Raw genomic sequence first — 13422 nt, 5'->3', positions numbered from 1 at the left:
ATACTTAAGAGATTATTTTGGACCTATCATCAAATATTAAATTGTTTTTAAGAAACATTTTCTCAAAAATTTCCTTTTGTTCCACTCCACTTGAAGAAAAAAAAATATAAATAGAAATAGTTACCAAAATGATGTCTTATGTCTCAAACATATTCAAAATAACTCTTTAGATATATCTTGATTAATTTTGACATTTTAAATTTATCAAAAGTGAGTATTTACTCATCAAATATTCATTTAACAGAAACTATACATCTTCTTTTTTAAATAAAAAAAAAATGAAAACTCATATTTAGATGGGTAACTTTTGCCATTTCCTACTTGTAGTTTCTGTTATTTTTAAAATCTATTTATGGTGTTGTAATTTTTAATGATATAGTGTTTGGGATTTCACTCAACTTTCCAAATATGCAGTTGGTTAACTCTACATTCTTTCCACAATTTATATCTAATTAATACTCCCTCCGTCGGTATTGTTTGTCATGTTGTGCTTTTCGAAAGTCAATTTGATTAATTTTCAAAGTTAAATTGTATCACATTAATTTGATATTTTAAACAAAAAGAAATAGATATTCTTTAAAATTGCAATTTTTTGTATATTAATATGATGAAAAAATACGTCTTAAAATGTTAGTCAAAGTTTTTATAGAGGGAGTATTTATTAAATATTTGATGGAAACCTAATTTTTTCATATTTAAAAATTTAAAGGATCAAAACGTAGTATGAATGTATTTAAGAGACTATTATAATATATCTACCTCCTAAAATTAGTCCTAATTAAAAAAAATGAACCATTTTTGTCATTTTTTAATTCAATTAATATTGGAGTTGGTGAACTTGTCCATTTTTCTACAAGCTTATAAGATGGTCAACATCTAATTTATAAACTCACTCTTATTGTCAATCATGATCTCAAGGTCTTATATTCTACATGATTATTTCAATGTGTCCCCACTTTAATTTGAATGATAATTCTACACTAATTAATGACAAGTAAAATAAAATTTTGGATTTTATTTTGTATTTAACAATAGCCTTTTAGTTAGACATTCTTATTGGAATTATTATACATGAGAATATAATAATAAGTTAATAGCCTTTGATGTTTGACTCTTTTAATGTGTTTTTCAACTTAGAAATTGAGAGGAATATGCACTTCATACTATTTTATTCATGTTTAGTTGAACAATATATACACTCTAGAGATCAACAAATTAAATCCAGAATAGTGAATTAACCTTATAACTTATCGATAGAACTGATTGAATTAAAAATAATCAGCAAATATATAATCTATGTATAGCAATTTAAAAAATTTAGTAAATTTATTAGACTATTTGTACGAAGAACCCATTCATATTCTTGTTGATATCATAGGTTAACTTTTTCTTTTTATGCAAATGAGCCTATGACCTCGAACTTGTTTGAAAAATAGGTTAATTTGAATAAGTAAAACCTAAAATTGGAATGAGAACGTGATGAAACAAAAAGGCAAATATATAAGATAAAACTTAATCACCTTATTTCGTTATTATTATTATTATTATTTTTAAAAAAGAGTGTTAATATAAAAACGTACAAAAAATCTCATATATTTATTCCAACAAAAATCTAAATTTTTCATTGCTCTTGGATATACTCCTTGATAGGGGCGGACCTACCCTATGTCAAAAGGTGTCGACCAACACTGTTTCTTTGAAATTTTTACTATTATATATAATAAAAAATTTGAAAAAATAAAAATATCCCTAAAAATAACATTAATGACACTGCGCGAATAATTGAGCTACTTGGCTCGTTGGTTTGTAAGGCCGAATTTATCTTTTATTTTTGAGATATTCTCAGAAAAGTTTAATATTATAAAGATTTGAATATCCAACCTTCTATATATATAGTCAAATTAGGTTAAAATAACCCAATTATTTATAGTTAAATTAGGTTAAAATAAATCAATTGAACTAGAATATTCAGCATTATTCCTAATGAAGCTATTATGAATACATTTCAAAATACGAAAACTCACCGAGGAAATTTAGTAGTCTACAACTTTACTTTACTTTCGTTTTATTAGTACGCTTTAAATAGTTTTTATTAGTATAATGTTATTATATCAGCTATTTATTGTTTATTAATTTTTAAATATTGACATCGTTTACAAAAAATCATGCGTACACTACCGTTCTTTGGTTGTTCGATACATTAAAAAATGATGCATTACTTAATCGGAGGGATGTTCCAAGAGAGAAAATGGATATATATCTGAAAGAAGGTAATGTATCCGAGAGAAAATATAGATGTATCTGAAAGAGAAAAAATATATTCGAAAGGAGTCAAAAATATAATATATTCGAAAGAAGATAAAAATATAACCAAAAAAAATCAAATATAATTTTTTTAAAATAATAATTTTTTTTAGATATTATGATATCTTATTTATACATTTCTTTTCCATAATATAATTGATAGGTCATTGAATTTGAAAGTCAATTTCCTATTAGAAAACTCTTAAAGAGGTGTGGTGCCCCGACCCGGCGGCTTGACCATATTTTAGCCATATATGCTTTTTATGGGTACAAAAAAGTTGGTAAAACTCATTGATGACCATTTTAATTTCTCATAAATAGTTCTTTCATTAAATAATTAAATTAATTATGGCCCCTCCACTGTCTTCTCTATTCCCTACTTCGAGGTTTTAACCAAACTAAGCCATTATATAAAGTCATTCACCAAAATAATATGTTTTTCTAAAATTTTACAAAACTAATATAAACGTATTTCACAGTAACGTTTTAGGATATATTTTATTTTTTAAAAGTTGATGGCGTCAGATTGATATACGTTACTCACAGTGACGTTTTACTCCTAAAACGTTACTCACAGTAACGTTTTAGGAGTAAAACGTTACTGAAAATAAGTAAAACGTTACTTACAATAACGTATATCAACCTAATGCTGTTAGTTTTTTTAAAATAAAATATATCCTAAAACGTTACCGTGAAATACGTTTATACTAATTTTGTAAAATTTTAGAAAAATGTATTACTTTGGTAAATTATTTTATATAATGACTTAGTTTGGTTAAAAATTCCCCTACTTCTCATATTATTTATTCACTTTTTTTACACGTTATTTAAAAATAATATAATTAAGAAAATATTTTAATTGATTTACTATTTAATTTTTTAAAATACATTTTATTTATGTGTGTCCATCAATATCAAAATTAACAATGCAGGAACTTATTTGAAACTTTACAATATTTATATTTTCAAATAGAATTAGTTTTACACCTTGTTCCGATGATTGTTACCGGTTGTATTGCAATGTATTATAAGCTTAAAAAGAAGTCTGTTTTAATATTGTCATTTAAATTCTATTGTATCATATCATTTGAATTCATCGTTAGATAACACAACGAAAAGACACGTTTTATGTAACGATTGATTTAGTGTAATCGCGTCGTCATTTTTATATTTTTCTCTCCTTTTTTTTTTCTTTATTTTTTATTGAATAATCATAATTAATCTTTTATTCTACCTTTTCATAGCAGTTTTACTATGTATCCTATTTTTCTTTGTCGGTTTATCAAACAAATTATGTATGTATGCCATTATATAACAATGGGGAACGATACAACCCATCAAGACATTGCATTCATTAAACAATACAATATGATATAATATAACTCAACACAATACATGACATGATGAAACAATACATACAATCATCCAAACAAAGTGTTAAGATATTTTTTGAATTAAATTTATTTTAATTTTATATTGACAAATAATTTGAGACATATTTTTATAAGGTTGACATATAATATGGGACCAAGTAGCACCACTATATATGCTTGAATCTGTCAAAAGAATAATTCAAATGACTAAGAAACACATATAGAGATAAAGAATTTGTGAACTCTAGATGATCTATAAGATTTGTTGATTTTGAAGGAAATTAATTGATTGATAATAATGTAGTAATGCTTCACTTCAGCTATTAATTAATTAAGGACAAGGGCTGCTTAAACACGTAGAACAAAGCCAAAATTGAACAGAAACATTTGATTATTAAAAAAAATTAAGATACTCTTTTAATAAAATACATTCTTTTAGCTCTTTAAGAAATAAATTGTTACTAATTTCTTATAATATTTTTCCTAATAATTCTTATTCAATTGATAATCACTAATCTTTTATATCTTTTTTGACGCATAATATTCTTAAAGTGTCAATTTTTTTTGAATAATTCTTTTCTTTTATATGCTAAAGTTTATATTTTTAAAAGATACTACTCATTCTTCTTTTTTTTTTGTCAAAAAAATCTATTATTGCTAAAAACAAAATTGGGGTCCTAAGGCAAAGATTTTTTCTAAATCATTAGAGCCGCCCCTGATTAAGGAGTACTAATATATAGTTAAGTCTCACTTCACCTATTAATTAAGGAGTAATATAGTATTCTTTTTAAGCATAATCAGAATAACTCCAAGACTAAAAAAATATTTTAGCGTGACAACAGAAAAATTCCAAAACTATTCAACCTTCAAAAAAAAAAAATACAAATTTGATGAGTAGTAGTCTTTTCTTTAGAATTGTTTGACTTGATTAAATAAGATTTGATGTGAATTTAGTTAAAGAATTTGTAACTTTTTAAATAAATCTATATATTTAAAAGCATTATATTTAAAGAAAATATTTTCTGATTATTCAATTACTAATCAAGATAAATGAATTGAAACAGAAGGATAATGATTTTGGACTGAAAAAAAAAGACTAAAAGGAGAATTATATGGTTTTTCCCATGGTCCATTTTAAAGGTGAATTAAAATACTTACAAATTTTCTTTATGAAAAAAAAGAAGAAAAAATGATAATAGAAAATTTGAGAGACATGGAAAACTTCCTTATAATGTTTGGAATGTGAAAGCAAGAAAGGAAACATATTTTGAAAAATATTTTGGTGAACTTTGTTTTGGGATAATAACACTTCTGGTCCTTTAATTATAAGTAAAAGTAATTTGCAAGTTAAATTATTGATGTTCGTGAGGTTGATGAAAGATTTTTTAATTTATATAGGTTTTGTGATCTTTTGAAAAGATTAGTTCAGATAAAAAAAACGTTAGAAAAATTATCTTCTGGTATTAATTTAATAAAAATTATTTTGCTTATATTAATTGTCATTGTATTTATTGAAAAAGCTTTCGACTTTCAACAGTAAAATTATCAAGAGTGACTCGCGCTATCAAATGAGTAATGATTTTTTTTAGTGATTGTTTGTTGTCTTATCTAGAAAAAAATTATGTGATAATTTTTATGATGCTATTAGTTAGATCGTATAGTAATGTTTTCAATAATAAAAGGTAAAATGCACAAGTACCCCTTCAATTTATGCCTAAAGTTTCAGAGACACATTTAGCTCATATTATCCCTCTAGACTTATTTTATAAGTAATTTTCTACCCCTGTTCGGGCTACGTGACACTAATTTGAAAAAAAAAAAGTCAACCAGCGCTGGACCCACAAGATAATGCCACATAGGCCGAAAAGGGATAGAAAATTATTAATAACATAAGTTTAGGGAAAAAATAGAACCTTAGTATAATATAAGTGTGTCTCTGAGATTTCGGGCATAAGTTGCAGAGGTAATTATGCTAAATGCTCCGCCACGAAGCAAGCTTTCCCGAATACGGCGGAAGTGGCTAAAGAAGTCGGAGGAAGAAGGTAGTTGGACAACTGTATACACGAGGGTACATTAGTATTCTGGGAATTGGCAACATTGAAAGAAAGGGTAAGGGGTAGGAATAAACTTTTTTAGGCATTATCCATAATAAAACTGTGTTTTAACATACATATAAAGATGGTAAGAAAACGTTGAAATCTTCCTCCTTTCTCTTTTATCTCACTCTCAAAGATAAAGTTTTAATTGACGCAATTCTCTCTGGAACACACTCTCTTTTGTGAGGAGGATTCAACATCAAACACATAACCTTTCTTTCTCGATTGATTCTTTGTCTTAATAAACAAATTTTGATTTGTATAGTTCTTTATATTATATGGATATTTTTACTTCTCATAAGTAAAATTGAAAAAAAGTTAAATCAAGATACGATTATTTGTCAGTTGACAAATTTAGAAATAACAAATTAATATATAGTATAAAATATGATTTTTTTTATATATTAAATATGACAAATAATAATAAAAATATAATTTTAGTAAGTGAACAAATTAGAGTACATGTAAAAATATTTTGGATTAATTAGCATATATAATAGGAGTGTTTAGGGCAATTGTATACGGAGGGTTAGAAAAGAGATGAGAATCCTATTCCTACAATTGGGACCAACTTTTCCACTAGGGAATAAAGTATTTATATATATATATCACATGCATCTAGTCCTCTTCTCTTAATTAATAATTAATGCAAATCCAGCTAGGATTATTTTGTTTTCTTGTCTCTTTATGTTTCTCATTTCTCAACCTTAATTTATAAAAAATACCTAGCACTAGCTAGACAAAAAAAAGTCTTCTAGATTCCTCCAAAAACAAAGCAAAATAAAAATGAGAAGTAGTATCTCTTGGAATTTGGAAAAGGAAATCACAACAATGTCATCCAATGAAACTTATTGATCTTATTATTACAAAGTAGTTTTGACTTATAAAATTCAAAAAGTCAAAATTCAAAAGCACATAAACATGTACGACTATGGTACGTAAATAAATATATATTACATGCATCCAATATATAAATATTTCAACAACTTCACGAGATATACGACTACGTGAAGTCAATGGCACAAAACACAAAACAAAATAAGATAAATGTCGATCCCTTTGTGGCTTTAATTACTACTTCTTTAAAACTCTTTCAATTTATTCTGATCCCATGGGCCTTTTCCTTCTTAATTATTCCTCTTGCCCTGCATGGATTGAATTATCTATGGATTAGATGAAATTCAAGTATTATAGTCAATGTGCTTAATTTAGTAGGATAATATAAAATTGTGATAAATATATTACCTCGTTCGAGAGTGTGAAACTAGTAGTGGCTAGGAGGAGGTGGAGAAGTGTAATAGTAAGGGGCTGGAGATTTGTGAACTGGAGGTGGGGGTGATTTGTATTTGTAAACGGGTGGTGGTGGTGACTTGTATTTGTAAACTGGTGGTGGAGGAGATTTGTACTTGTAAACAGGTGGTGGTGGAGATTTATACTTGTAGACTGGAGGTGGTGGAGACTTGTACTTGTAGACTGGAGGTGGTGGAGACTTGTACTTGTAGACGGGTGGTGGTGGAGACTTGTACTTGTAGACGGGTGGTGGTGGAGACTTGTACTTGTAGACGGGTGGTGGTGGAGATTTGTACTTGTAGACCGGAGGTGGTGGAGACTTGTATTTGTAAACGGGTGGTGGTGGAGATTTGTACTTGTAGACTGGAGGTGGTGGAGACTTGTATTTGTAAACGGGTGGAGGTGGAGACTTGTACTTATAGACTGGAGGTGGTGGAGACTTGTATTTGTAAACGGGTGGAGGTGGAGACTTGTACTTATAGACTGGAGGTGGTGGAGACTTGTATTTGTAAACGGGTGGAGGTGGAGACTTGTACTTATAGACTGGAGGTGGTGGAGACTTGTATTTGTAAACGGGTGGAGGTGGAGACTTGTACTTATAGACTGGAGGTGGTGGAGACTTGTATTTGTAAACGGGTGGAGGTGGAGACTTGTACTTATAGACTGGAGGTGGTGGAGACTTGTATTTGTAAACGGGTGGAGGTGGAGACTTGTACTTATAGACTGGAGGTGGTGGAGACTTGTACTTGTATACTGGAGGTGGTGGAGATTTGTACTTGTATACTGGTGGTGGTGGAGACTTGTACTTGTAGACAGGTGGTGGTGGAGACTTGTACTTATAGACAGGTGGTGGTGGAGACTTGTACTTGTAAACAGGTGGTGGGGGAGACTTGTACTTGTAGACGGGTGGTGGTGTAGACTTGTACTTGTAAACTGGAGTTGGTGGTGGTGGAGACTTGTATTTATAGACAGGTGGTGGTGGAGATTTGTACTTGTAAACTGGAGGTGGTGGAGGAGGAGATTTATACTTATATACAGGTGGTGGTGGAGATTTGTACTTATAAACTGGAGGTGGAGGAGGAGGAGACTTGTACTTGTAGACAGGTGGTGGTGGAGATTTGTACTTGTAAACTGGAGGTGGTGGTGGAGGAGACTTGTACTTGTAGACAGGTGGTGGTGGAGATTTGTACTTGTAAACTGGAGGTGGTGGTGGAGGAGACTTGTACTTGTAGACAGGTGGTGGTGGAGATTTGTACTTGTAAACTGGAGGTGGTGGTGGAGGAGACTTGTATTTGTAGACAGGTGGTGGTGGAGATTTGTACTTATAAATGGGTGGCGGTGGGGATTTATAGATGGGAGGAGGTGGTGGTGGTGACTTGTACTTGTAAACTGGCGGTGGCGGAGACTTATACTTATAAACTGGGGTTGGTGGGGGTGGAGATGTGTAGTAGTAATTTGCTTTGCATTCTGAAGGGAAGCTAAGTGACACTAAAGCCACTAAAAGAGTGGTAAGAAGATAGGCTATTTTAGCCATGTTTGCAGTGCCAATGTACCCTCCACAAACCCTGCTTTTATAGCCTTCAACTCATCACTTATAATCACAATATATTAATTAATCAATTAATTATAATTTGATTATTTATTAAAATTATTAGTAGATTGAGCTGTCACTCTATTATTAACTAAAATAAAATAAATGAAACCGGACCTGGCCTTCAGAGAATATTCTATTAGTTGTTGAGGCAAAAAATTAAACACTCACTAATTTTTGTCTTCACAATTAAACACTTATTAATTTTTATCATCACAAGTGTTCTTACGTAACTTTGAAATTTATTGTGTGCATGCTTACATTTTCACATTTTATTTATTTCAATATAATGAAAATTATATGAAAGTTTAATGAAGAGGGACCTCATGAAAAATGACTTCAATTTCTTGTTACCCAATCAACTTCATTTCATTATTCAAATCCATTTTTACGTGCATGTTAATTTCAAATGTCATTTTCACCTAATAGTTATTTGGGATGGTGGGATTCAATGGTAGAGTAATTTTTATCTGTATTCATATTCAACAAACAACAATAATAACATATTCAGTAAATTAACTCAGTGAAACCTAGATAATAAAGCATTTCATATACATATTTTATCACTATCTTATAGAAATAAAAATATTATTATTTATATAATTTTACTCAGTGTATATTTATAAACATAAATATATATATATATATAATGTAGAAATTGAGAAAATTAATTGAAGGTAAGATAATAATGGGACCAATATATGATATGACTCTAGCCGTGGTTTAAGGACTTTTTCCATAGTTTCGTTAATCTTAGTCACCAAAGAATAAATAAAATAATCAAAATATATCATAGTTCTAGAAGAAAAGTAGAAAGCATGTGAAACTTTAGTTATTACACATGTATACATTTTCTCACCAATAAAATAAGTAAAGATTATCATATCATTAATACTTAATATTATAAAATAAAAATACTACAAGTATGCATTGTGGGAATCTATCACACAATAAATATTTTTTTCATATTTAATTAGCCAAATATTTCAAAAAAGATATTTAAAATAACATTTTTCTATATAGTTATGAATGAAATAATATAATATGAATAAAAAGCTACTTATTTTTTAAAACATGTTTTCTATAAAAAAAAAATATTTTCATTCTTATCAAAAACATGGTAAATTTGGGTTCCGTTGTGCATTCTTTTCTTTCTCCTTATGTATTGAACTTCCTTATTTTGTGAAAAGAAAAAAGTTCATTTAATTTAGGAAATTTTAATGTGCTCATATTTCTATTCTTTTGAAGAGTCTCACATTAATTTTTTCAATAGATGATTTGTTTGACTTGGAATTTTTTATGTCTAAAGCTAATTTTGAAGGATGAGTTAGTCCTAAAATGACCCATTTTAATTTTTATTTTAATATTGAAAGGATTGAATGTAGTAATTCATCTCTAGTATAGGCTTGCAAAAGACCGGCTACACAAGCTTGGCTCCAGGCTAGATAAAAGAATTCCTGATCTTGTCGGAATTTAATTGACGTAAAGAGTCCTAAATATATCCACCCTTTAAGAAATGGACGATCTCTTAAAACAATCTTTATATCTTAAGCTACGGTTTAAAATTAAGTAAAGTTTAAAATTTATTTTCTTTACTTTATGTAAAAAAGCAAAAAAAAAAAATTGATCTTATTTTTTTCGACGATGTAAATTTCAATACTATAAGTGAAACGTACCTATTCTAATTTTCTTTTAATAAAATTATAAGTATTTGATTATGTCGTTAGAGTAAACCTTTGAAATTACGTTATACCTAATTAAGTTTGAAATTTTAACACATGAACAATAATATTATATGGTGTTAACCATAGAAACGTAGTACAATTGATATACGGCATTAAATATTTTCAAACGAAGAGGATTTTCAGTCAAAATGATCCTACGTGGAGGTAGAAAATTACATTTAAAGCAATAACTAACTCTTTAAAGTCTCAACACTATTTGATTTAATTAGAATAGTCTCAAACTTTGATGTTGATGTGATTGCCTTGAAATTTTCAAAAAGTAAAAGCTGTATGACTCTTTTATCTAAATTTTTTAAAGGCTCGAATTTATAAACTATTTTAAAAAATAATATTTATTGTATTATATTCGTTATTTATTATTGAGAAAGTGATATTACATTAAAAATGAATTTTAGCATAATTAATTAGCAATTATTATTAAATATATATTTTTAGCAGTAATTAAAATTTTTTGTATATGACACTTAATTAATATCGATAAAAACTTTAACACTCTTGATACATATGTCTATTTATTACTGTTGAAAATTATTTTGTAATAATGTGAAAGGGTAAGTATGGTGAAAAATAAGAATTTGTTCTTCATAAATTAAACGTTTATATTTCATTATACAAAATGAAACTGCACAAAACAATCATAACTATTATAGCATAAAATTAAATATAATTCTATCTTTTTTAATACTAACATGTTTTGAACCACAACTCTAAATTCACCGAACTAGTAAACTTCTCCCTCTGTCCGATATTGTTTGTTATGTTACATTTTTCAAAAGTTAATTTCATTAACTTTTAAAGTTAAATTAGATCATATTAATTTTAAATAAAAAAAATAGTTATTCTAAAAACTGTATGAAAAGTATTATTAATTGCAATTTTTTATATATTAATATGATAAAAATACATCTTAAAATGCTAATTAATCTAAAAATAAAAATCATAATAAACAATACCGAACGGAGAGCGTGTATTATAACTCATTTCCTATATACCAACCACACACCTTCAAAGTTGGTGGATAAAAAGTACCATGGCGGCCCTTATATTGTACTATGTGACACAAGTTGAAATTACTTATATATTGCTATCTCAGGTCCAATTTACTTGTTAAATAATCTTTAATTTTATTTATTATTTCAGTTATTAATATTGAGTTAATATTTTTTTAAAAATGTATCGTGAGTAAATATATTTGAGATCTTATCAATTAATAAAAGTTAAATGATAAATTCAGTATATCTTATCATTTATATTAAAATGATGGAACTATGACATTATTCATTAAAATATATCTGTCTAATAACCTGTTTGATCAAACTTTTAAATTTCATTTATCTTGAGAAATGCTTTTAATTTTTTTTTGATTAAAACTCGCTTTTATTTGACCAATAAATTTAAAAAAGTCTTTTGAGAAACAATTATTGATTGATCAAGCTTTCCCATTATTTTGATGTTATTGATGAAGTATTATTACATTTTATAACTAATTGTTAATTGTTTTTACGACTTAAATTAAATATATAAACATAAAGTTAATATTACTAGCCTCATTATCGATAACTAGTTTTTATATATAAAAATATACATGTTAAGTGATTCAAATTCAATCATCACAATTATAGATTCAAATAAAATAAAAAGTAAAAGACATATACAACAAAGCAAGGGAATCCCGCGTTATATAGTCAAGTGGCTGAGCTATACAATTGCAATGTACCTTTTGGATATTTTCTTTAAAAGAAAAAGTATTATGATTTTATAAATAGTTAAATATCACTGTCAAAAAATATGATATAATAGATGATATTATTTTTTTTTAGTCAGAGTTTCGAATTTAAAATCTAATTATAGAAAAATCATTAATAGAGAGTATTTTCTTTCATAATTATAATCTACGTAATGTGAAATGAGTTAATCAGTCTTTAATTTGAATATCAAATATAAGATAAAATTGAAAAGTCAGTTAAATATGAGTCAGTAGCTTCCCTTTTGTTTTTTTGTTTATGAGTCTAAATCTCACCTACTTTAATTTTTTTTTTTTTTTTTTGCATGTCAATTTCTACGCGTTTACCTTCCACTTGGAAAACAATTCCAAGATCTCCTTAACTTTATTTTAAACCACTCTTGTCTTTTTTTGCTAATTATTACTTATTTTTATATTTGGTTTAAAAAAGTTAATTGGTTGCCTTCACTCCTAAATTAGTATTTTCTGATTTAAAATTAGAAAACAATCATGTGGCTTTTATTTATTATATTCATATATATATATATATATATATATATAAATAAATAGAAATAAGAGTTGACATGGAAATTGCTTAGTTTAATTATTCGATATTCAATTGTACTGGCTCAACTAATTTGGATCGATATAGGTAAGTCTACTATGAGGTATATCGCTTCCTACATAATCAGCTAAGGCAGGGACAAAATAAAAAAAAAATCATAAGATTAATTTAGAAAATTTGAATCTTAAATAATTTAAAGTAATCGTGAGATCTCTAATTTAGGATTAAACAATCCGAATTATCTTACCAATTCATTGAGGGTGATATGAACTTTTGGGTGAGAATTACTGATTTTATGCTTGACCCATTGAGTGTGTGTGTATATATATATATATATATATACTTTTGCTTTTCCCATCCCAATTATTAATGTGAAAACGTTTGATTATGTAGAAAGTTGAAGAATTAAATTAAGACTTTTGAAACCTCAGATCTAAAATAATTCATAAATTATTTCATATAAGGTAATAAAAATATTAAATTGAGAATTTGTCATAAAATATAGAAATATGTCACTTTTTTGGATTAACTAAAATAAAAAAATGTCACGTAAATTGGGACACACAAAATAATATGTTTTAGGTAATTTTAAATTAAAAAACATTCGAGTTTTATGTCCAAAATCAAAATAACAATAAAATGTTTATTTTTAAAAATTTTAAAAATGCCACATAAATTAAAACACGACTCAACCTCTTAACGTATAATGACATGCTTAATACCTTTATATCGTAT

General features: G+C 27.4%; 1 protein-coding gene across 1 annotated transcript; it reads right to left on the bottom strand.

Moving 5' to 3' along the window:
• Positions 1-6596: 6596 nt before the first annotated feature.
• On the bottom strand, positions 6597-8621 carry LOC107017676 (extensin-2). Its single transcript, XM_015217890.2, has 2 exons — positions 7019-8621; positions 6597-6918 (listed from the first exon to the last, which is right to left on the bottom strand). The coding sequence occupies exon 1, from the start codon at positions 8595-8597 to the stop codon at positions 7038-7040; it is 1560 nt and encodes a 519-aa protein (XP_015073376.1). The 5' UTR covers positions 8598-8621; the 3' UTR covers positions 6597-6918; positions 7019-7037.
• Between the last annotated feature and the right edge of the window lie 4801 nt (positions 8622-13422).

The sequence above is a fragment of the Solanum pennellii genome, chromosome 4, assembly GCF_001406875.1.
Source record: "Solanum pennellii chromosome 4, SPENNV200".
Classification (NCBI taxonomy): Eukaryota; Viridiplantae; Streptophyta; class Magnoliopsida; order Solanales; family Solanaceae; genus Solanum; species Solanum pennellii.
The sequence above is the reverse complement of the archived record's forward strand: the minus strand, read 5'-3'. Positions and strand labels throughout refer to the sequence as shown.